This window comes from Gracilinanus agilis, chromosome 3, assembly GCF_016433145.1.
Source record: "Gracilinanus agilis isolate LMUSP501 chromosome 3, AgileGrace, whole genome shotgun sequence".
NCBI lineage: Eukaryota > Metazoa > Chordata > Mammalia > Didelphimorphia > Didelphidae > Gracilinanus > Gracilinanus agilis.
Genome location: NC_058132.1, coordinates 602,706,917 through 602,730,183, shown reverse-complemented (window position 1 = coordinate 602,730,183; position 23,267 = coordinate 602,706,917). Strand labels below are relative to the sequence as shown.

Genomic DNA, 23,267 nt, shown 5'->3' with positions numbered 1-23,267 from the left:
CTTTGTGATGTATGTTGGTGATAGCATATTATTGTGCTATGAGGAACGATGAACTGCTTGATTGGTATGTGAAGTGGAAAGGCCTCCATGAACTGATGCAAAGTGAAATGAACAGAAGCAGGAGAACATTGTATACAGAAATTGAAACATTGTGAAAAGATCAAATATAGCTACAATCCAGGACAATCCCAAGGGACTTAAGAGAAAGAATGTTATCTGCATCAAGAGAAAGAACTGTGGGAGTAGAAACACTGAAGAAAAACATATAATTCACTTGTTTATGTTAGTACATGATTTGTGGTTTTGACTTTGATTTTTTTATTTAAGAAAGGTTTTTTCCATGGTTACATGATTCATGTTCTTGCTCTCTCTCCCCCCACCTCCAGAAGCTGATGCACATTTCCACTGGTTTCTTCCTGTGTCATCGATCAAGACCTATTTTCACATTACTGATAATTGTTCTAGGGTGGTCATTAAGAATCTACATCCTAATCATGTCTGCCTCAACCCATGTGTTCAAGCAGTTGTTTTTCCTTCTGTGTTTCCACTCCTGTAGTTCTTCCTCTGAAGGTGGCTACGTTCTTTTCCAAAAATCCCTCAGAACTGTCCTGGGTCATTGCATTGCTGCTAGTATAGACGTCCATTACATTCGAATTTACGACAGTGTATTATTAGTCTCTGTGTATAAGGTTCTTCTGGTTCTGCTCCTTTCACTCTGCATCAATTCCTGGAGGTCTTTCCAGTTCACATGGAATTCCTTCAACTTATTATTCCTTTGAGCACAATAGTATTCCATCACCAGCATATACCACAATTTGTTCAGCCATTTCCCAATTGAAGGGCATACCCTCATTTTCCAGTTTTTTGCCACCATAAAGAGCACAGCTATAAATATTTTTGTACATGTCTTTTCCCCTATAATCTCTTTGGGGTTACAAACTCAGCAATCGTATGGCTGGCTCAAAGGGTAGGCAATCTTTTAGAGTTCTTTAGGCATAGTTCCAAATTGCCATCCAGAATGGTTGGATCAGTTCACAACTCCACCAGCAATGCATTAATGTCCCAATTTTGCCATATCCCCTCCAACATTTATTAATCTCCCCTGTTGTTATTTTAGCCAATTTACTGGGTGTGAGGTGATACCTCAGAGTTGCTTTGATTTGCATTTCTCTAATTATTAGAGATTTAGAGCACTTTCTCATGTGCTTATTGATAGTTTTGATTTCTTTATCTGAAAATTGCCTATTCATGACCCTTGCCATTTATTGATTGGAGAATGGCTTGATTTTTTGTACAATTGATTTAGCTCCTTGTATATTTGGGTAATTAGACCTTTGTCAGAGTTTGTTGTTATAAACATTTTTCTCCCAATTTGTTGTTTCCCTTCTGATTTTAGTTGCATTGTTTTTGTTTGTACAAAACCTTTTTAATTTAATGTAATCTAAATTGTTTATTTTACATTTTGTAATTTTTTTCTAACTCTTGCTTGGTTTTAAAATCTTTCCTTTCCAAAGATCTGACAAGTATACTATTCTGTGTTTGCCTAATTTTCTTATAGTTTCCTTCTTTATATTGAAGTCATTTACCCATTCTGAATTTATCTTGGTGTAGGGTGTGAGATGTTGATTTAAACCTAATCTCTCCCATATCGTTTTCCAATTTTTCCCAGCAGTTTTTGTCAAATAGTGGATTTTTGTCCCAAAAGTTGGGCTCTTTGGGTTTATCATACACTGTCTTGCTGACATCACTTACCTCAAGTTTATTCCACTGATCCTCCCTTCTGTCTCTTAGCCAGTACCATGTTGATTTGATGAACACTGCTTTATAATATAGTTCAATATCTGGTACTGCTAGACCACCTTCCTTCACGTTTTCTTTTTCATTATTTTCCTTGATATTCTTGATCTTTTGTTCTTCCAAATGAACTTTGTTATAGTTTTTTTCTAATTCTGTAAAAATGTTTCTTGGTAATTTAATAGATATGGCACTAAATGAGTAAATTAATTTGGGTAGAGTGGTATAAGATGGAGATTTTAGGTATTTATAGATATGTATTTAAAATGTGGTCTCCAGGAATCAACAATTCAGATTGATTCTATAATTAAAATAGACCCAAGTCAGGATCCGGTTTAAGGTAGTTTATTTACAATTAGGAAGGTAAAAAGTAGGTAAATAGAGAGAGGGAGAGGCCAGTCCAGGCCTGGAGAGGCCTGAATGGAGAGAGAGGGTTAAAAGACTAATTAAACTAGATTACAAGCCACAAGACCTTAGAAATCAGAGAGGCTATAAGCCTACTCAAGGCAGAGTTTGGAAACACCAAGGTAGGCCAAGGAAGTCAGCCTAACTTACCCACGTGACAATTTAGAGTAGAAGCATTCTGAGGTCTCAGTCGAGTACCTTCAGCCCCAAGTCCAAAGCCGGAACTTTTTCACCAGCTTGTAACTCACATATTTAAAGAGACAGTGTCTCTCGTCATTTCCTGCGGGCCACTTCTAATTCAAGTGGACCAATGGCAGCCTCTACACTGATTTGGACTGTCCAAAGGGCAGTCCCTTGTTCTTGATTTGATATTTATTGTCATGTGTGATTAAATTATCTCCACTCCCCCTGAGGGAGGTGGAGATGATATAATCTAGATGCCTAGGGTAAGTAGATTTTTGACTATGAATGGTCATTTTTATTATATTAGCTTGTTCTACCCATGAGCACTCAATGTTATTCCAATTATTTAGATTTAGTTTTAATTGTTTGGAAAGTGTTTTGTAGTGATGTTCACATAATTCCTGTGTTTGTTTTGGTAGATAGATTCCCAAGTATTTTATATTGTCTAGGGTGATTTTAAATGGTGTTTCTCTTTCTAACTCTTGCTGCTGTGATGTGTTGGAAATATATAGAAATGCTGATGATTTATGTGCATTTATTTTGTATCTTGCAACTTTGCTAAAGTTGTTGATTATTTCTACTAGCTTTTTAGTTGATTCTCTAGGATTTTTTAAGTATACCATCATATCATCTGCAAAGAGTGATAGCTTAGTCTCCTCATTGCCTACTTTGATACCTTCAATTTCTTTTTCTTCTCTAATTGCTACTGCTAGTGTTTCTAGTACAATGTTAAATAACAGAGGTGATAATGGGCATCCTTGTTTCACTCCTGATCTTATTGGGAAGGCTTCTAATTTATCCCCATTGCATATGATGCTTTGTTGATGGTTTTAGATGTATACTCTTTATTGTTTTTAGGAAAGGTCTTTCTATTCTTATTCTTTCTAGTGTTTTCAATAGGAATGGGTGTTGTATTTTGTCAAAGGCTTTTTCAGCATCTATGGAAATAATCATGTGATTTTTGTTTTTTAGACTGTTGATATGGTCAATTATGTGGATGGTTTTCCTAATGTTGAACCATCCTTGCATTCTTGGTATAAATCCCACCTGATCATGGTGGAATACCCTCTTGATAACTTGCTGGATTATTTTTGCTAGTATTATATTTAAGATTTTTGCATCTGTGTTCATTAGGGAAGATTGGTCTGTAGTTTTCTTTCTCTGTTTTTGGGATTTTGATTTTAAAAGATTACTCTGTTATAAAAATGAATAATATGGTGGGGCAACTGGGTAGCTCAGTGGATTGAGAGCCAGGCCTAGAAACAGGAGGTCCTAGGTTCAAATTTGACTTCAGACACTTCCAGGCTGTGTGACCCTGGGCAAGTCACTTGACCCCCATTGCCTACCCTTATCACTCTTCTGCCTTGGAGCCAATACACAGTATTGACTCCAAGACGGAAGGTAAGGGTTTAAAAAAAAAGAAAAAAAGAAAAAGAAAAAAGAAAAGCATTCCAAGCCCTCAAATTCTTTAACATGGAAGATGCTACTAGATGATTTTTAGTATTTTTTGTTATTTGATTTGGGATCCCTATAATTTGATTATAATATTTCTGAAGTTTTTGCTTTGGGGATCTTTTTCTGGTGGTGATCAGTAGATTCTTTTAATTTCTATTTTATCTTCTGATTCTAGGATATCCAGGAAGTTTTGCTTGATAATTTCTTGGAATATAATAGAAGCCTTTTTTTGCTCATGGGTTTTAGGCAATCCAGTAATTCTTTTTTTAAAACCCTTACCTTCTGTCTTTGAGTCAATACTCTGTATTGGCTCCAAGGCAGAAGAGTGGTAAGGTCTAGGCAATGGGGGGTGGTCGGGGGTGGGGGGTGTCAAGTGGCTTGCCCAGGGTCACACAGCTGGGAAGTGTCTGAGGCCACATTTGAACCCAGGACCTCCTGTCTCTAGGCCTGGCTCTCAATCCACTGAGCTACCAAGCTGCCCCCAAGCAGTCCAGGAATTCTTAAATTAACTCTGGGTGATGTTTTCCAAGTCAGTTGTTTTTCCAATGGGAAATGTCACATTTTCTTTTCTTTCTATTCTTTTGATTTTGATTGCTTCTTGAAGCCTCATGGAGTCATTAGTTTCAACTTGAAGAATTTTCACTTTTAAGAGATTGCTTTCTTCAGTGAGTTTACATATTTCCATGTCCATTTAGCTAGTTCTACTTTTTATGGACTTATTTTCTATAGTGAAAATTTTTTTTAACTACATTTTCCATTTGTCCGAATGTACTTTTAAAAGTTTTCTTTGGCAAATTTTTGGACATCTTTCCCCTTTTTTTGTATTTCCTTTACCAAGAAGTTGATTTCTTTTTTCATGATTTTCCTGTATTATTCTCAATCCCTCCTCTCAATTTTTAGTCTAATTCTTGCTTGTGAGTGTGATAAGAGTCACCTTTACTGTGAGGGTACCAAGAGGTTATTTCTGTGAATGGCATAGTGGACAGAGATATACAGGAGCCAGTGTTCAGTTAAGGGGCTTCTTTGGGGTTGGGTATAGACTGTTTTCCAAGACTTAACGTAAATGCCTGGACCCCAAGTAACCCTTTCTGAACCCAGCCCTGCTGGGGAAAGACTGAATGACAGGCAGCCTTGGACTTTCCTTAACCAAAGCTTAATAGACAATTTCCCCCAATTCCCTCTTCTTTCCTCTATCTACACTGTATCCCTTTAAGAAACTTTTATCTGACTGCTATTCATTAACAAGATGGCTTATTATACTGAAGGAACAAGGTGGGTAAGGGAGTGGAGTTAGGAAGCCCTGCTCTGTCATGATAACAACTCAGGTCCTTGGTGCCTGGCCAAGTCCTCGGGCTTTGGCCAGGATCTCTCTTATTCCCTCCTCTCCTCTGTTATCTAAACTAAACTACAGAGAGAATAGGATTATGAGGGTCTCTCTCCACTGGCACAGGATAGGACGGTGAATATTCAAGTCTAGCCCAGTGAGCTATTCAGGTCCACAGACCCCTTTCCAGCCATTGGCAGATGTCTAACTCTTCTTCGATGTTATATACAAGAAGCAGGAACTATTAAGTCTTCAGGGAAAGAGATATCCAGGGAAACCCTTAGGTAGTCTCAGTTGACTCCAGAGTTTGGGTAAAAGTCCTTCATTTCCCAGAGTCCAGAGATAAAGACCCTTCCCAGGGTTGTTTCTTCCCACAAGCCTCTCCTTCTCTTTCCAATCACTGCTCCTGTCACTCAAGGCTGCTTTTCAACATTCCAAATCTTCTCTGTGCCAACTTTCCCTTGCACTATTCTAACAATGTTATATGCTTCGGTGTTGGTATTTTGAACCTCCCTCTCACCATGGTAATTGCCTAGAGTTATACTTTTTTGTTTTTCATTTATTTTAAGATAAAAAACTATATATTAAAGTTGATCTCTATTTGTGGACTGGTGATGGCACTGTCCCATGCTTCTTGTGCTGAGGCTTGGGGCTTTGCTTTTGGTTTGCACCAGGCCTCAAGAGTTAGTTGCTGGCCAGCTCCAGGGTGGAGCCTCATAGGAGGCTTGTTATCATCTCATGTGATCTGCTGGGGTGCAGTCTGTCATTCCTGCTGCTGCTTGCTTGGAATTGACTCTTCTTCCACCCCAGTGAGATTGCTTGTATTGAAGCTGCTCTGCTCTGGAAAACTGCTTCACTTGTTCAATATTTGATATAAGGCTTTGGTTTCAAGTTTGTCTGAAGAGGAATTTGGGAGACCATAGCAGGTTTGCTACCTCATTCTGCCCTCTTGGCATCCAAAGTTGGGAATGTAGGTTTTTAGTGCTTCCAAGATGACGTGATCCTAGCAGAAATCTGGTTACTGTCCTCTTGCTCTGTTCTCTTGTCTTTACCTGGGGTGTGGGAAGGTGGAGAATGGGAAGGGGGCCCTGTTCCTTCATAACTATAGCTGTTTTTCTCCTCCTTGAAACTGTGACCCAGCACTCATTGAACAACAGGTTATGGAGCTGCCAAGTAGCACTAGATTCTGTGCCTAGTGCTAGCATATGGAATCTTTCTAACTGGGTGTTCAGTTGTTCAGCTGAAGAGTATTTGTCTTCATTGGTCATGCCCAGTGCTCTTGCTGTTGCAGCTTCTGGGTTCAGTTGATTGTTTCCACTGCAACCCATGCATTGTAGTCTCAGCCAGCTCCTAAATCAGAGTCTATAGATTTCCCTATCTATCTAAACTTCCCCTTGGCTAAAAAAAGATTCACTGTTTTTGTTGTCTTTTCTGTTCTAAAATCAATTTGTTGTTTTCTGTGGTTATTTTTGTAAGGCAGGTTTCAGGGGAGTCTGGCAGTCATGGTCCTTTACTATGCCATACTGACATTGACCTCCCACCCTATTTAATTTTCCCATTTCCCTGAGTTCATTTAATTTCAGGAGAAAAAAGCCTGAAATTCTAGTAGCCAATGTAGTTTGTAAAGAGATCTTTTCTATATGAGGAAGAGGACAATGGTAGGTGAGAGGAGAGATGATGAGGGAATAAAAAGTCATTTATAAATTTCTCTTCTAATCACAGTGCTCTAAATTTTAGTACCTAAGACTTAAGATCCCAAGAAAATACTTTTTCGATGGTAATGAGAGGGAAAAATGAGAAAAAAGCCTCATGAAACAAATTACAAACTTACCTTTAGTTAGTTTCTTCAAAGGTGAGTAGAAGAGTCACCATCAAGATGGTTGCTCTGCCTTTATCACCTTTAGAGAAACCATTATTTTGGATCTAAATGCATGGGGAAAGAAATTCTATAAAATGTGCAATTTGAAGGCCCAAGAAGAATATCTCTACTAGCTCTTCTCATTCAGAGACCTTTAGGTCCAAAACTAGAAGCGATATTGCTTTGCTGATTTTCATATAGATTTTTTAAAGAAAATAACAATTAAAAACCCCTCCCCTTTTGTTTTAGAATTAATACTGTGTCTTGGTTCCAAGGCAGTTGGCAACGGGGGTTAAATGACTTGTGACAGGATCACATAGCTAGGAAATGTCTGAGAGAAGATTTTAAGCCGGGATTTTCTGTCTCTAGGCCTGGCTCTCGATCCACAGAGCCACACAGTTGTCCTCACTCCTCCACATAGGCTAAGATGTGTCCAAGCTAATCCCATGATAGCCTCTACCAAGTTTTTGATTACAAGTTATTTTTTGTTGTCCTCAATGCTTCATTTAACTCTAGTGTCCCAAAGGGCTTTAATTAAATTAATGGCTTTATATTTATTCCAAGGTACCTCATTTTAAAATAAAAGTTTTAGTTAATACTATATAAAGCTAATAAAGTCATTACGTGATATGTTAAATAAACATTGTAGTTAATTGTTTTTATACCCTGGAATGGCTTGTTTTTCTTCAAGTGGAAAGGTTATAATTATTTCAATAGATTTGGGATCTCACTGGCATTAATACTTCCCTTTATGGGTACAGGATCATAAATGACCCATACTCTTTTATTCAGTGCAACTTTTGACAGATTTCCCTAAATTTCCTTATAGGATTTGTTGTCTACATATACTGACAATAAATAATCCTGTAATGTACTTTAAAAACAGCTCCATTCCTTCTCTCTCTTCCCCTCTATGGCTCTATTAGATCCGACTGTTCTATAGTTACTGTATTAACTATGTAAAGTGGTCTACGCTTGCAAAATTATTTATCCCCCTTACTTTAATAGTTATATATAATCAGCATACATGTGCCCTCTAGCATTATACATCATAATCTGCCTGTTGTCTCTCATTCTAGGTAATTCTTGTCTATATCTTTCTATAGAACCTATATTGAGAATACATCTGCTGTGCTAGAAACATTCCAAAGTCATTTCTGCTATTTTAAACTATGATTTTGAGAAATGCCCAGTCATACTTCCTTTCATTTTCTTCTAATTACCTTCCTTTATGGTCTCTTTGCCAAGGACCGCTGTGTATATTTTGCTATTTTATGAGAGTATATTGCTTATTATCTTCCTTTTTCCTCCTGGGAAACGTTTTGAAAATGAGTTTAAATTCTAAGCTAATGTTGATTTTGGCTGTTATGTCTCTGCTTAAGCAGAATATAAAGCGCTTGTTGAGTTTTTGGGTTCTTTTGGCCTCCTCATTCTAGTGACCATTTCATATTGGTTAAATTTCAATAGTGATAAAATATTTACTTCATTCCAATTCCCACATTTTTTGAATCAACTCATAAAACTAATCAGATAGGAGTTTCTGTAATTGAGATGGTAGTAGTTTCATATTCATTTGTTATTGATTTTGATTTTTGTCTTAACTACTATGTTCTGGCTACAGGAAGATAGCTAACTGTGAAATGGATTCACATGGAACATTATTAATCCTTTATTATGTGTTATGATATAGTCAATTTCACTTATTTTGTGATGTTGTTTATTGCTTGCTATTTTAAATTCTCTTATTGTTCTCAAAAAGAAAAAAAAATTTAAACCCTTACCTTCTGTCTTAGAATCAATACTAATATTTGATCCAAAGGAGAAGAATGGTAAGGAAACTGGAGTTAAGTGATTTGCCCAATCACACGCTAAGAAATATTAGGCCAAATCTGAACCCAGGACCTCCTGTCTCTGGGCCTGTCTCTCAATCCACTAAGTCACCTCGCCACCCTCCAAAAACATTAATGACATATCAATGAGAACAATTTTAGAAGCATTTGATCTCTTATTTCTAAGCCTCTATCTTTCAAAATGATTTCTACTGTTTTCTTTTCTGTTGATTTTAAAAAATTGAAGTCAATGTCTATTAAAAGCAAATGCTGACCTTGGCAGGGCTCAAGTGTTTTGAGTCTATGAAGAAATAATAGTAATTTTTTTTAAAGCATCTTGGAAGGATGTTAAATACTGAACTAGTGAAATATTTATTAGAATGGCTCACTGATATTTATACTTGGCTAATTGTTTTTGTTTTTCTGTTGTGTCACTTAACTGTATTTGAGAACATTTCACTTAGTTTAGAATGGCTGAAGTTGGTCAAAGTTAGCACCAAAATTTAACACTGTAACAATTGTCTCTTCAGTACCGTAATCATACCACTTACTGAATATTGAATACATGATGGAATGATAGTCTGATTCTATCTCTATGTTACTTGGAAAGTATGTTAGGTACAGGACAATAGATAGTGGACAAAAGAAATGAGGGGGAAAAGTATCACAGTAAGGAGGGTAGGTCCAGGAAAAAAGCATTTACAGCGAGATAAAATTATACTTGTTTGAATGATCATTTTTTAAATGACAGTTTAAAAAAGGGGGGATCAGTAAAGGTGTATGAAGCTTATGCATAACCAGATTAAAAAATTCATACATATGCATACCTGAACTGTCTGGACTTGTGGAGATTGAATAACTGATGGTTGGGCTGCCTGAATAACTCCATGGACTTGAACTGTCTGCCCATTAGGGAGCTGCACTAAGGTCACTGTGGGAGCAGATGAAGTTGCATGAGCTGCTGGCATAGAAACCTATACAAATAGAGAAAATATAATTATAGACACATTAGGGCTAATAACAGCAGTTCAAAATTATACAGTACTTTATTAGATAACAGTTCATGTGACAAAATTTTAGAGGTTTTAGTAAACTTTACAAGCTCAATGAGCAAAGGTACAATATAGAAGCAAAAAAGCTAATGGTATTATAGACTGCATTAGAAGTGACACAGTGGCCAAAGTCTTAATCCAGTGCTTATCATACAGCAGGTGCTTCAATAAATGTTTATGATATAAATACTATTCCTTTGTATTCTGCTCTGCTTAAAGCACATCTGAAACTGTATTTAGTTCTGATGCCAAAGTTTGAAATTGTAGTAATAAAAACACAGTACAAAACAGATGATGAAGGGCTTCAAGTTATGTCATATGAAAATAGTTAAAAGAATAGGAGATGCTTAGGCTGGAAAAGAAAATATTTAGGGGGACCATAATAGGATTTGAAGGGTTGTCAAATGGAAGAGGAATCCAAAATATTCTTTTTGGTCCCAGAGAGCAAGAATAGGCACAATGGGAAGAAATGACAAAGAAGTTAATTTGGGCTTGATGTAAGGAAAAATATCCTAATAATTAGAGCTGTACGAATGTGGAACATACTATTTTGGGTCCCCTTTTCTGAAGGTCTTCAAGCAAAGCATGGATTACTTCCTATCAGATATGGTTTAAAGGGAAATCTTTTATTCAAAATGATTTCAACAAGATGTCCTCTAAAGTTCCTTCCAGCTTGGAAATTCTGATTCTGTACTATCTTCACCACAATTCTTTCTTATTTTAATAAGATTAAGTGACTTTCCTTGGATCACATAAGTGGTAAAGATCAGTAGGTCCTAAAACCAGTTTTATTATGCATCATTGATTTTCAAAACTAAAATTATTTTCAACAATAAAAATATGGCATTCATCAGAAAATATTTTACTATGTTTAGGAAACTGTGAAATTTAATGTTTTTCTAAAAATAAGTAAATATATTTGTTTCTTCTTCTATTATCTGATCCTACAACTGAAACTTCAGGAAAAAATGAAGTGCTTTGCGTAATTCCAAACTTTGGGTTTAGCTTTAAAATGTAATATCCAATTCCAATGTTAGAACTGAAATACAAAAATGATTTTTAAAAATATTAGACAGTAACATTTTTGTTAAAACAAACTTACTCTAAAAGGGAGGTTAAATGTTTCTAAAATGCATCTATAATAAAAGATTTAGTATTAATTATATGTAGCTTAAAAATGAAATTATTAATAATTTGGATTTATGGAAAAGATTCTATTACAAATGAGCCCAATATTACCCTATTATACATCAGTAGCCAGAATGATGTTGTTCTGTGATTAACACAGACAAAACATAATTTTTTTTTCCTACTTGATTTCAGAAGATAATCTGATGTAACCTACAGAGTTTTAAGAGAAAGGTGTGGATTTCTACTTTCATGAAATGCTTTTCATGCATTTTTGTAAGTTTGTTTTAAAGATTCTTTATATTGTTATAACAAAAGGTGGGGATCTAGGGAGATATATACAGTGTTGTGAATGTATCTATGTATTCTCCCTAGTTGTAGATGATGGAGGAACACCAACCTCGATCCCCCTTGATAGTTGTTATAATTTCCCCTTTCTCTAACAGTTGCCCAGGGAGGACCCGAAAGGTTAGGTGGATGGGTAACCCTTTCAGGTCCAACCTGGGGTTGGTTAAATTATTATAGGGCTTTTGATTTGCTTTGGATCATTTTGATATCTGACTGCGTTGACTCCCTTCCCAATGGTCGTGATAGAAAGACCACTCAGGAAGGTACTTGTTAAAACTCTCTTTATCTATAATCTATGATCAGGGAAAGGATGAACAGCATAAGGAATAGGGATTGGAGACCCTGTCAATCTAATATCTATAACTAACTGACAATCAGGACTGGAGGCTATTGATCTAGTAAAAGCTGGAGCTTTATTCTCCACTACCCCTCTGGCCCAGCCTGGCCATAGCCAAGCCAGAGAATAGCACTGCTGTTGATACAGCTGTGTTGATGATGTTACTCTCTCAGCTTTTCACTATCAGTGAAGCTCTCACAATCTTCAGGGAACTATTCAGATTCTTCCTACCCTCTTCTTCATAGACCTCCCAGCCTCCCTTCACCACCCAGAGGCCCAGAGACCTAAAGAGCTAGAAAGATTCAGAGACCTAAAGACCTAAAGAGCCCACAGACCCAACACCAAACCCAAAAGCCCAAAGACCCCTTCAAGTGGCTCTCAGGGGAATTTATACTGCCAGGCCAATCCCTCAAATCCTTTTTTTTGGGCTCAATGCTCAAAATATCACTTCTTCCCCCTCACTATTAAAAAACAACATTGATCAGAAACATGGGGAAAATTATGTCAATCCAGGACATATGTTAAAAAAAGTCAGAATGAATGAAAAAAGTGATACTTCATATTTGGAAAAAAGTAATGAATATATTTTAATAGGCTTATAGGGATATAATTTCACAGATAGACTGGCAAATGCAAATGGCCTGGAAAAAGTTAAAGAAAAGAGAATGCCTAATTTACTAGGGGTTATTTTTTGGTGTTGACTTGTGATTTTATTGCTATGGAGTAATTAAACCCCTTTCAAAAGAAGTTGAATAAACTCCTTCTACCAATACAGAAGGGCAACTGTTTTACAACTTCCAGGGTACTCCAAGTTGAAGTGACTCACTTAGGATCAGAGATAACCAGTGTCCAAAAGAGGTAAGACATGAACCCTGGACCTTCAGACTCCAAAATTATTCCTCTTCACAGCTATACTTTTATTCCAGTTATGTTTATGTTAAAATGTATTTTAATAATGATTGACTTATATAATGCTTCAAATTTGCAAATTATTTATGTCTATTCCCTCACCCAAGCCTCTTATCAATTCCATTAGGAAAGTAACATATGGGTATTATTAGAGGCAGCCGACAGTGACAGACCTGGAATCAAGTCGACTTGATTTCAAAGCCAGCTTCAGACTCTTAACTAGTTGTGTGACCTTGGGCAAGTTACTTAACTTATACCTGATTCCTCATCTGTAAAATGGAAATACTATCAGTACCGACTTCCCAGCAATTGTTGTGAATATCAGATCAGATATTACTTACAAAATACTTTGCAAACTTTAAAATACTACGAAAATGCTAGCTACATCATCCTCTTATAGAGGAAGAAAACTGTGGCTTATATAGAATAAATGTCATGCCTATTTTCACCCCGGGCTAATTGTCAGAGGCAGAATTTCAACCCAAGTTTTCTTGACTCTATAACAAGTCCACTATCCATCATCTTATACTATTTTCTGTTTGCAGATGAAAGACATGAAACTATTTTGAAAACTTACTCAGTCATTCTATCTTCTGGCTTATATACAAACAATACTCCAGTGAAAAGAGCACAGTGGAAAGAATAATGTTCTCTACTAAACAAATAAAACAATACTTCCTAAATCTTAGGAAAAATAAATGTTTACAAATTATACCTCTGCAGAATTATTAAGCCATCTATAACAATAGGTAGTTTTCATTTTTGTTATGTGAAAAGCATTTTACAACAATGATTCCAATTTAAAGTCAGATAATCTTTAAAATTTCATCTTTCTCCATTCATTCTAGATTCTATTACTGTACTAAAGAAATTTCTTTTAATCCAAAACATTCATTTCCTCTTAGAAATTATAAAATTTTACAAAAACTCAAATTATTTTATACCTGTGCTAATGTTGCAATCTGTGGTTGTGTTTGTACAGCCATCTGTTGATTTTCTGCCTCTGTTACAGCTGCATCGCCACTCTGTTGGGTCTCTGCACCAGATTCCATGGTCATTTAGTTACCTATAATCACAGTGAAATATATTCTTAAATATTGATGTCTTTTTCATTATTCTATGAGCAGTTCTTGACTCATGAATGGGTTGTATTCCAAAATGCATTTGTAAAATAGTTGTCTAAAATGCTGAGGTGAAACTGTTACCTGTGTTTGGGTTCCCAGCTCAAAAACCTACTTTATGAAATACAGCAATAGCAGGATTGTCATTTCTAATTGTTGTTACATAAAAATGGGTTTGGAACTGGAACTGGGAAGTAGGGATATTAGGAATATAATTTTCCTGCTAGTTCTAGACATTTGAAGATAGTCTCTTTTATCTTGCTGCATTTCCCATCTTAGAGATGAAGTAGAGAAATCTGATGAGGTGAGAGGCAAGAGTTCTGGCATCAAGGGCATCAAGAGAGAGAAGAAGGGTAAGTAGCAAAGATCTCTTATAAAAGGTGGAATGGGTCCAGAGACTCACATGACCATATATTGAGTGACATAGCTGATGTCATTTAGGGGAAGAAGATAAATGTCTAGAAGCAGTGATGATAGAGTGAGAAGCACCAGGATGAGGAAGTCAGAGGTTAAAAAAGGACTTGCGATGTCTAATCTACTATTATCTCCCACCGAATGTAGGAATACTTTCTGCAACATCCCTGACCAGATGACTGAATGATAAAAGCATGGTTTAACATTCTGCTGATGGGGAAAACTCAGTAACGAGGCCACTCATTTTTTTTTTTTTGGACAGTTCTAATTATTGTAGTTTTTCTTACACCAAATAAAAAATGTATTTACTGTAATTTTCCCCCACTGAGCCACATTTTTTCTTCTACAGTTAACACAAAATAAATCTAATCTGTTTTTCAAGTGAGAAGAAACAGCTGAAGACAATTACTGTAGTTACTGTCTATTCCCTGGTCATATAACATTCAACAAATTCAATTCAAAGCCATGTAACACTTTTAAGGCACTGTGCTGAAAGATGAAAAACAATGGTTCTTACAATCTAGTGTGTTATGTAGTATAGCTTTATAAAATGTTTTCCTCACAATTCTGAAATTGAGAATCTGAGAAGGTAACAGTTCTTCTGACTCCAAATCTAGGGTTTTTCCAATTGCTATTACTCCACTGGCTACCCTTTCCTGAATACTAAATGTGTCTTCTACAACTGATTATAAATACTTATGATATATTTATACTAATGTGAAGTTTAGTGGGACTATGAACTCCTTTGATCAGGACAGCACACTTCTGTTTGTGTTATTTAACAAGTTACCAGGTTTTTGGATAGCTTGTATAAGACCCTTAAGTTTTTTCCCACAAGAATTGATATTATACTATCTTCCAAGTCTCACACTCGCACAACTAACTTTTGGAACCAAAAAAAGATTTCATATGTATCCTAAGTAAGTAACATTTTATTGACTTCATCTTATCATTCCACTCTTTTAAGAGATCTTTCTGATTGATTCTGAATTCTAACCTATTTTTTTTAGCTTTATGTCATCTTCAAATTTGATAAACATAGTTTATTTGTCTTTATTTAAATTACCTATAGTATGAATGGTTCTGGACAAGTCAGCTGACCATTTGTGTACTTCAATTTAAATGAAAAAATATGAATAAAAATTATTTGACATTTCAATCTGCTTAGGAATTTACTTAACAGCAAAAGTGACTCAGTCATAGCCTACTGAACTTTGGGTACTATAAATATCCACAACACTGATGTTAAGTCAAATCTATTTCAGATCTGAAGTAGATTCAATAAGTAACAGAACCAATCACTTCATAAGCATTTATTAAGAGCCTGCCCTGTATCATTGTTCACTTATGGGAAAACATCATGCCAAGAATAAAACAACTCCTCTTCTTAGAGAGCTTGTTTCTTTTTCATATATTTCTAACATCTGACATTTAGCAGTGCTTTAACATTTGCAAAGTACTTTTCTTATGTCCATGATGGCACTTGGTCATCACAAACGAACCCCTTGAGTGCAGTTCTTATCTCCATTTTATGGACAATGAAACTAAAAGTACACAAAATGAGCACTTCCAGTTATATATCTATGAATTAGTAACTAAATAACTTTCCCTCGTACCCTATACCATCACAATGTACTGCTCTTCAATATTATAATAATTTCTCTTAAGACTAATTATAATCTACTTCTAGCAACAGGAATAACATTTTGTGACAACTTTAATTAAAACTGAAGCATTTCCCACCTCACCTTCAATACTGAAGAAATTCAAAGCAAAAAGAATAATCTTCAAACTATAATTCTGAGTATTTACCCCCCCCCCCTTAAATTTCAGGTATTTTTATGGGCAATTGCCATTAATATGCTATTTGACTTGTGGCAAACTGTTATCACATATCTTTGCAAAGTGCATTCGCTCACAAATGAGCTTTACATACAGTTTTTTTTCTGTTTCCCATTTATTTTGGGATATTGTATCTGTCATTTCATTACAATACAGTATTCTCAAATGAGGAAACTCCCTCTACATGGTGGTCAGCACTTAACTCTGCAACTTATAGTCAATCTCTGCACTGGGAGTGTGGCCAGAATGTACAAGTTTGAACTTGAACATGTGTCTTCTGACTGCAAGCCTATTTCCCTATTCATTAGACTGCTTTTCTGAAGCAACTAATAAGAATTGTGTTAGGATAAAGAAGAGATAAAGAAAATAACAGGATGTAAGGTAGATAATTTTGATGATACTGTATGAGCAAAACCAATGCAGCCAAGATTAGGAGAAGCAAAAGGAAACCAAGAAGGAAAGCAGAAAACTGGGATAAACAATTTTCCATCAAGTTTCTCTGATAAATGCCTTATTTCTTAAATATGTAGAGAACTGAGAGAAATTTTAAGAATACAAGTCATTCTCCAAGTGTTAATGGTCAAAGGATACAGGTAGTTTTCAGATAAAAAAAAAAAAGCTATTTATAATCATGTGAAAAAATGCTCTAAATTACTATCGATCAGAGAAATGCAAATTAAGACAACTGAGGTACTATCTTAAACCTATCAGACTGGTATGGCACAAAAGGAAAATGACAAATATTGGAGGAGATATGGGGAAATTAGGGCATCAATGCATTGTTAGTGGAATTGTGAACTGATAAAACTATTCTGCAGAGGAATTTAGAACTATGTCCTAAAGCTATAAATTTGTACCTACTCTTTGACCTAGTAATAGCACTGCTAGGGGTGGATAGATTAAGAGGTGCTCAGAGAAAACTAGTACCCCTGGTAATGAGGGGCTTGTTGAGCCCTTCAAGACTGCTTTCTTCCTCTTCTGATATATCCATCTGCCACCCAGCTTTCATCTATGCATCCAAGAAGCTATAGCAAATACAGTGGCCATATCCTGGTAAACCATCTTGGCAGATGGGCTAAGCCAGGTAAAAAATAGGCCTCAAACCCATTGGTGAGTCGAGAGGGTATCTACTCCAAGCATGTGAAGACTTCCCCTAGTGCAATGGGCAGATGAGAACAATTTGTTCCAATGGCCATGAAGGCAGCTGAAGCAGACACTGCGGAAAACTTGGTAAGACAATGAATAAGCCAGGGTCATCCAGGGCATCCTAAGCCATCACCAGTCATCTTGATGATTCTGGGAGAGTGAGACTGACAACTTGGTACAACTTTGTCTCACTTAAATTCAACTCATGCACAAGTCAAGACATTACCCTGTGATATCATTTTGGTCCTCTTCCAAGTATGAAGGACAAAACCCAACCAACTAGCATCACTAGGTCTTGTTAAGAGAGTTTTCTTAATCTCCCCCTTTTTCTCTTTAAGAGGCAAGGGAGCAAAAAGATTTCTGAGTGAGAGCCCTGCTGTGCAGGCTGTCAGTTGTGTGATAATGAAATTAAATCTGCCCTGCCTATCCTTAATCTAATCAACAAAGGTGAGAACATCCTCACTTAGTTCACACGTTGGGAGGTATTTCAGTAAAAGAACAAATGTAAAATATACACATTTACACACAGAGGAAAACAGGTATGCCTTTTCAAAATTCCTTTCAAAAAGTAGGACCTACTTTTAGTCTTTATCTATCATTGAGAGAAAAATCAAATTAAAATTTGAGAAAAAAAACTTCTCAGTTCTGTTAGAAATAATCCTAAATCTTTTAACTAACAATGTACTGAGATAAAAGAATAAAGTTTCATAGCCAAAGCCTGCCTTCATAACTGCAATACGCCAACAAATGCATATCTACATTGAAGACCCTAAGTACAAATCGGTATATTTTCATGTCCATACTGGAAAAACATTGCAAATAAATAACGAGTATATTTTATACACAATAATAGATAACAGAGGGGCAGCTGGGTAGCTCAGTGGAGTGAATCAGGCCTAGAGACAGGAGGTCCTAGGTTCAAACCCGGCCTCAGCCACTTCCCAGCTGTGTGACCCTGGGCAAGTCACTTGACCCCCATTGCCCACCCTTACCACTCTTCCACCTATCAGACAATACACCGAAAAGTACAAGGGTTTAAAAAAAAATAAAAGATAACAGATTACTAAAATATACTAATAAAAAGCACTAAATCATTCCATTGATCAAAAGATCAGCAGTGGCTCCCTATTGTCTACAATAAAACAAAAATTCCTTACCTCAATATAACTCTGACTACCTCTAGACTCACTTCATATTACTTCATACTAGTACTCTGTGTTCTGGAGAAACTGAACTACTATTATTTTCCTGAGGCATCTTCTTAACTGAGACCTCTCTCCACATTCTCTTAGGTTACCAATCTTAAATGTCCCCATGTCACTTCCTTCTCCAAATGTACTGACTTTTGCTTTTCAAAATCTTTTAAAGGCAAAGATGCCCATTATCATTGTTATTCAATATTGTACTAGAAATGCTCACTACACAATAAGAAAAGAAAAAGAAATTGAAGGAATTAGAATAGATAATGATTACCACTCTTTGTAGACAATATGATGGTATACTTAGAGAACCCTAGAGAATCAATCAAAAAATTAATATAAATAATTAACAACTTCAGCAAAGTCACAGGATACAAAATAAGCCCACATAAATCATCAGCATTTCTATTTACTATCAACAAAATCCAACAGTAAGAGATAGAAAAGGAAATTCTATTCAAAAAAAATCTCTAGACAATATAAAATACCTGAAGGAACACCTACTAAAATAAATCCAGCAACTATCTGAACACAATTATAAAATACTCTCCACATAAAGTCAGACCTAAACAATTGGAAAAACATTAATTACTCATAGATGGGTTGAGCCAATATAGTAAAAAAATGACAATCCTACCTAAATTAATTCATACCATACAATTAAAACTATTCCAAAATTATTTCACGGAACTAGAAAAAATAACAACAAAGTTCATCTTGAAGAACAAAAGGCCAAGAATATCAAAAGAATTAAGGGAAAAAATTGGAAGGAAAAGAGGCCTGGCTATATCAGATATCAAACTATAGTATAAAGCAGTAATCATCAAAACAATCTGGTACAGGCTAAGAAATTTAGTGGTGGATGAGTGGAATAGATTAGATGATCAACAAATGGAAGTTAATGCCCATAGCAATTTAGTAAGCCAAAGAACCAAGATTTTGGGGAAAGAACTCACTATTTGACAAAAACTTCTGGGAAAACTGGAAAGCAGTATGGCAGACATTAGGCATGGACCAACATCTCATACACTATACCAAGATAAATTCAAAATGGATATTTGATCTAGAAATAAAGGGTAATACTATAAACAAATCAAGAGGAATGTGGAAAAAGTTTACCTTATGGATAAGGAAAGAATTTATGACCAAATAAGACATAGAGAACATTACAAAAAATGAAATAATTTTGATTATATTAAATTTTTTTCACATATAAAACCAATGGAATCAAGATTAGAAAGTACACAACAAATTTGGAAAAAAATGTTATAGCAAGTATTTTTTAACAAAAGCCTTATTTTTCAAATATATAGAGAATGAAGTCAAATTTATAAGACTACAAAATATTCCCCAGTCAAGAAATGTCAATGGATACGAACAGGCAATTCTCAGATGAAGAGATTAAAATTATGCAGTCATAAGAACAAATGCTCCAAATCATTGTTAATTAGAGAAATGCAAATTAAAACAATTGTATACCACCATACACTTACCAGGCTGGATAACAAGACCAAAAGAGAAAATGATAAATGTTGGAGATATTATGGGAAAATTGGGAACTAACATACTGTTAGTGGAATTATTTACATTATGGAGAGCAATATGGAACCAGGTTCAGAGGGCCACAAAACCATGCTTACCCTTTGACCCAGAAACACCACTACTAGGTCTGTATCCTAAAGAGATCATAGATAAGGGAAAGGACCTACCTGTACTGAAATATTTTTAGCAGTGATTTTCTTGTAGTGGCAAAGAATTAAAAACTAAGCTCATCACTTGGGGCTTGGGTGAACAGCTTGTGGCACATGGTTGTAAGGGAATACTATATTTCCTTAGAAGAAATGACAAACAGGCCAAGTTCAGAAAAAACATGTTGTCTTATATAAACTGATACAAAGTGAAGTGGGCAGTACCAGTAGAACAATGTATACAGTAACAGAAACATACAATGATCAACTGTGAAGGACTAAACCATTATCTGTAAAACAAATCTCTACAATAACCATAAGGGAGTCATGAAGAAAATGCTATCTATAGCCAAAGAAGGAACTATTGGAATTTGAGTATGGATCAAAACATGCCAGCTTCCACCATACATCCTTCATGATATGTGATGTGTCTTCTATCATGTGGGTATGATAATGGAAATACGTGTTACATGAAAGTACAGATATAACCTACACCAAACTACTCACTGCCTCAGGGAGGAGGGGAGGTTTGGGAGGGAGAAAATCTGAGTTTTAAAATGACAAAAAACAATTGTTAAAAATTGTTTCTATACCACTTCACACCTAGCAGATTAGCCAATATCACAGTAAAGAAAAATAATAAATGTTGGAGGGGATGTGGCAAAATTGGGACACTATGCATTCTTGGTGGAGTTGTGAATTGATCCAACCATTCTGGAGGGCAATTTGGAACTATGCCGAAAGGGCCTTAAAAGAATGCCTGCTCTTTGACCCAGCCATACCACTGGCTGGGTTTGTACCCCAAAGAGATAATAAGGAAAAAGACTTGTATAAAAATATTCATAGCCGTGGTATTTGTGGCAAAAAAAAACCTGGAAAATGAGGAGGTGTTCATCGTTTGGGGAATGGCTGAACAAATTGTGGTATCTGATGGTGATGGAATATTATTGTACTGAAATGAATGATGAACTGGAGGAATTCCATGTGACCTGGAAAGACCTCCAGGAACTGATGCAGAGCAGAACCAGGAAAACCTTATACACAGAGACAGATATATTGTGGCACAATCAAACGTAATGGACTTCTCTACTAGCAGCAATGCAATAATCCAGGACAATCCAGAGGAATTTATTAGAAAGAATGCTATCCACATCCAGAGAAAGTACTGAGGGAGTAGAAATGCAGAAGAAAAACATATGATTGATCACCTGGTTCAATGGGGATGTTGACTTTAAATGATCACTCTATTGCAAATATGAATAACAAGGAAATAGGTTTTGAACAACAATACACATATATCACAGTGGAACTGCTTGTCAGCTCTGGAAGGGGATAGAAAAAGGGGAGGGAATCATGAATCATGGAACCATGGAAAAATATTCTAAAGAAAAAAATTGTTTCTACATGTAACTGAAAAAAAATCTTTATGGCACCCTTTTCTCTGTAAAAATTTCCAATCCTAACCACAATGTCAACAGTATGTTCTTCTAAAACTGTTATCTCTCTGATAGCATAGTACCTTGTAGAATAGGTGCTTAATAATTAGTTAATGGAATAACATAAAAAAATTTTAAATGCTCTGATAAGTTTTATCTGGCACAAAGTAGGTGCTTAATAAACGTTGACTATTTTTATAATGAAGATTGTGTGGACTAAGAATTATATCAAGTACATGTAAGAAAAAAGAGCTTTTTCTAATAAGAGAAATGCAAATTAAAATAACCAAGGAACATAGTAATCATAACTGTGAATGAGATGAACTCACAAAATGGAAACAGACAGAATGAATTAGAAACTAGAATCCTACAATATGTTGTTTATAAGAAACACTAGAAACAAAAAAATACACCGAGTTAAATAACGGGCTGGAGCAGAATCTATTATGCTTTAGTTGAGGGGGAAAAAAAGGAGGGGTGGCATTCATGATCTCAGACAAAGCAAAAATAGATCTAGTTAAAAGAAGAGATAATTGGGGAAACTTACATTTTGATAGAAGGTACCACAGACAATAAAGCAATAGCAATACTAAAAACAGATGCACCAAATGGCAGAGCATTCAAATACTTAAAGGCACAAACCAAACCAATGCATCCAGAATCAAAAGGAAAGCAGAAAACTGGGACAAAAATTCATTCCAAGTTTTGATAAAGGTTTTATTTCTCAAATATATCAGGAAACAGAGCCAAATTTATAAAAATAAGTCATTTCCCCACTGATAGTCAAAGGATATGAAGAGGCAGTTTTCAGAAGAAATCAAAACTACATATAGTTGTGAAAAAATGCTCTAAATCATTGTTTAGAAAAGCAAATTAAATCATTATTGATTTTTTTTAGACCTTTACTTTCTGTCTTAGAATTAATACTGTGTATCGGTTCCAAGGCAGAAGAGTGGTAAGGGCTAGGCAATGGGGGTTAAGTGACTTGCCTATGGTCATGCAGCTAGGAAATGTCTGAGATCACATTTGAACCCAGGATCTCCCCTCTCTGGGCCTGGCTCTCAATCCACTGAACCACCCAGCTGCCCCCAAATCATTTTTGATTAGAAAATCAAATTAAAACAACTCTGAGGAATCAACTTGGACCTATCAGATTAGCTAACAAGACAGAAAAAGAAAACAAATGCTGGAGAGGACATGGAAAGATAGGGACACTAATGCATTATTAGTGTTGTGACCTAGTCTAACCAGTCATGAGAATTATTGCATCAATGACCAAAGGGCTCTAAAATAGTGATCCAGCGCCTACCACAAGTGGAATGGAAAAGGAACTACATGTGCAAGATATTTGTAAAAGCTCTTTTTGCAATAGCAAAGAATTGGAAATTGAGGGGATGCTCACCAACATCCTCAGTGATTTCAATATTCATGTTCATGACTCTTCTAATACCCTGACCTCCCAGTTCAACTTTCTCATTCTCATGATCTTTTTTATCTTCACCTTTCCTTTGCTAATCACAAGAGATGAGATACCTAAGATTTACTACAAGTTAGGTCTTATGACAAAAGGATACCAGCTTATCATAACCCCACAATGAGGCTGATGCAATCCTCCTCTTTCCTGAAGCCCCAAATGCTTTGTTTTGAACCTTTTTAAAAAAAACCAAAAAACAAAAAACCCTTACCTTCTATCTTAGAACCAATACTGTGTATCAGTTCTAAGGCAGAAGAGTGATAAGGGGTAGGCAATGGAGGTTAAGTGACTTGCCCAGCGTCACACATCTAGGAAGTGTCTGAGG

General features: G+C 35.8%; 1 protein-coding gene across 1 annotated transcript in view; it reads right to left on the bottom strand.

Annotated features, from left to right (window-relative positions):
- The window catches only part of CREB1 (cAMP responsive element binding protein 1), a 117,478-nt gene that overhangs the window by 66,615 nt on the left and 27,596 nt on the right, over positions 1–23,267 (bottom strand). Inside the window, exons 2-3 of the mRNA XM_044670688.1 lie at positions 13,567–13,688; positions 9,676–9,822 (exon numbers count right to left, since the gene is read on the bottom strand). Coding sequence (XP_044526623.1) covers positions 9,676–9,822; positions 13,567–13,680 — 261 coding nt within the window. The 5' untranslated portion in view covers positions 13,681–13,688. The remainder of the gene's footprint in view (positions 1–9,675; positions 9,823–13,566; positions 13,689–23,267) is intronic.